Source organism: Aphanomyces astaci, assembly GCF_000520075.1.
Source record: "Aphanomyces astaci strain APO3 unplaced genomic scaffold supercont1.27, whole genome shotgun sequence".
In the NCBI taxonomy this organism is placed as follows: Eukaryota; Oomycota; class Saprolegniomycetes; order Saprolegniales; family Verrucalvaceae; genus Aphanomyces; species Aphanomyces astaci.
The window spans coordinates 684,147-686,611 of record NW_009798290.1 but is presented as its reverse complement, the minus strand read 5'-3'; the positions used below and the strand labels follow the sequence as shown (position 1 = coordinate 686,611).

The 2,465-nt window shown below is 47.6% G+C and overlaps 2 protein-coding genes across 2 annotated transcripts; both read left to right on the top strand.

Annotated features, from left to right (window-relative positions):
* Positions 1 to 178: 178 nt before the first annotated feature.
* H257_10363 (hypothetical protein) lies at positions 179 to 928 on the top strand (the record flags this gene model as incomplete). The annotated part of the gene is made up of 1 exon (XM_009836880.1): positions 179 to 928. The coding sequence occupies one exon, from the start codon at positions 179 to 181 to the stop codon at positions 926 to 928; it is 750 nt and encodes a 249-aa protein (XP_009835182.1).
* Positions 929 to 944: 16 nt separating this feature from the next.
* On the top strand, positions 945 to 1,623 carry H257_10362 (hypothetical protein; the record flags this gene model as incomplete). The annotated part of the gene is made up of 2 exons (XM_009836879.1): positions 945 to 1,337; positions 1,615 to 1,623. The coding sequence occupies 2 exons, from the start codon at positions 945 to 947 to the stop codon at positions 1,621 to 1,623; spliced, it is 402 nt and encodes a 133-aa protein (XP_009835181.1).
* Between the last annotated feature and the right edge of the window lie 842 nt (positions 1,624 to 2,465).

Sequence of the window (2,465 nt, the reverse complement as noted above, 5' to 3'; positions counted from 1 at the left end):
AAAAAAACCCAAAACATACAAAGTACCTGTATAATAATGCTTACATTTCTAAATTGACAGCCAACGCACACCCGAATATCCGGATAATGGCGTTCGTATCCGGCTATATCCGGCAATCTTTGGCGCCAAGCTCTTGGCGGGCTTTGCTCACTTTGTCCAGTCCAGTCCAGTCTGAAAGATGCTCAAGGGGCAGAAGATGAAGAACCTTACAGACAGTGAGTGCAACAGCATGGTTCAACACCTGCTATTGCGTTGCACCAAAGCCGGCAAGATACCCATGGGAGCGGCGGACGAAGTGGCTCAGTTGTTCGACTGCACACCATCAACCGTTCGCCGTATATGGCGTCGTGCGTCCGTGAACCTCTCAGGAATCAAGACCATCTGTCGCAACGTCAGCCAGCGCAAGAAGAGGACATGTGGACGAAAGCGCCTACACAAGGACCTGCCGAAGCGCATCCAAGCCATACCGCAGTCAAGGCGCTACTGTTTTCGCTCGTTAGCCCATGCCCTGGGCATGCCAAAGTCGACCCTGCACGACTACTTCAAGCGAGGCGTCTTTGCAAAGTACTCTAGTGTCCTCAAGCCTGCACTAACGGAGTCCAACAAGGTGTGCCGCTTGAAGTGGGCACTCGATCATATTTGCGACCGCGACGGCGCCAAGTACTTTGACGACATGTACGACACCGTCCACGTAGACGAAAAGTGGTTTTTCATGCCTCGGGTCCATAATAAGGTCTACGGAGCCATTGGAGAGAAGATCAAGCAGCTGGCTTGCAAGTCCAAGCATCACCTTCTCAAGGTCATGTTCTTGACGGCTGTTGCCCGCCCACGTTGGGACGAGACGTCTGGGGAGTGGTTTGACGGCAAGTTGGGGACGTGGCACTTTTACCGAAATCGTCCCAGCCCAACGCCGGAGCAGTCGGCGTGACGCTGGGACACCGGTCATGAAGACTGTATCTGTAACTCGTGAGACGTACAAGGCAATGCTGGTGGACAAAGTCATACCTGCAATCCGTGCCAAGTGGCCTCGCGGCGAGACCAAGGCAGTCAAGATCCAACAAGACAATGCCCGGCCCCACGTTCCTCCAAGTGATGTTGATGTCGTTGCTGCATGCAAGGCGGATGGCTGGGACATGGAAGTGGTATTTCAACCGCCTAATTCACCAGACCTCAATGTCCTGGACCTCGGATTTTTCCGCGCCATTCAGGCCCTCCAGGCCGAAAAGCACTCGAGTAGTCTTGAGGAGATTGTGGCTGCCACCGATGCTGCGTGGGATGTGGTCAGTACCAAGACACTCAACAAGAACTGTCTCACCCTGCAGAGATGCCTCCAAGAGGTTATTCTCAATAAGGGTGGGAATGACTATAAGATCCCACATATGAGAAAGGATGTATTGCATGCTCGAGGCAAGTTGCCAGGAATGGTTTCTTGTGATAGAGATGCTTGGAGTTTTCGTTGTGCGTACTTAAATGGTGCAGACTATTCTGCCCACATGCATAAGCTGTCACTTGAAATCCTACAGAGCATGGAAATGAGTACATTCTGCACTCAGATAGAGGCGCTAAACATTGTCGATGATACGGACGCTGACAATAACCTCGTCGCGGCTTTAGGTCTTGTAGAGTTATTGTCGAATAAGGTGTAATTGTCCGAATACAAAAATGTGTATTCTTTCTCGGAAATTCGATTTTCAAAAACGTGCATTCATAATCGGACAGAGGTAGTATGTATTATGGAATTCGTAAGGTGGCTGTGCTGATTATTAACCAATCAGAGTGCATCATGGTTTCTATACCATATAATTAATTGGCCACGACGATCATTTTTATCGACTTCAAAATGAAGTTCCCAGCGACTCAAACAACTCATGCCAGCATCAGCTTAATGCTCATCTCAGCAGTCATCGCACTCTCGTGTACTCTCACTATCATTTTTCCATCGTATTTAGTCCTTGTTTTGTAAACTCTACCCAATGAAGTCACATCGAATGGTCGATGCGAATATCACGTTAACGTTAGGAGGACCAGCAGCACCACTACTACAGTGAACCCCGGAAAAAGCTGACATGGTTCAATCTTGAAATGTATGGAGGATTGAATAAAACCTATCTATTTTATTATGTTGTGAAAACTACATCTGGTTGACTATAATATTGACCATTTAACATGCAACAAGCCAATCACAATCTAAAAGCCACTTTGGTCTAACAATTGAGATTTGTGAAATAATTTCGCGCCTATGACATAGTACTATTACTACACCTTTTTTCTATTGACTTGGGACTTTTTTCAACGTTGTTGGCTTGGCGCTCATTCGAAAGGGCGATGTGTCCATTCATTTGGCCTTGTGGCCAATAGAATTGACACTTAGTGCCGCAACACCCTTTGAAATGTACCATACTACCAATGGAAAAAAAAGGCTCCACTACCCAACAATGTGCCAAGTAGCATTTCGAATCTGCCGT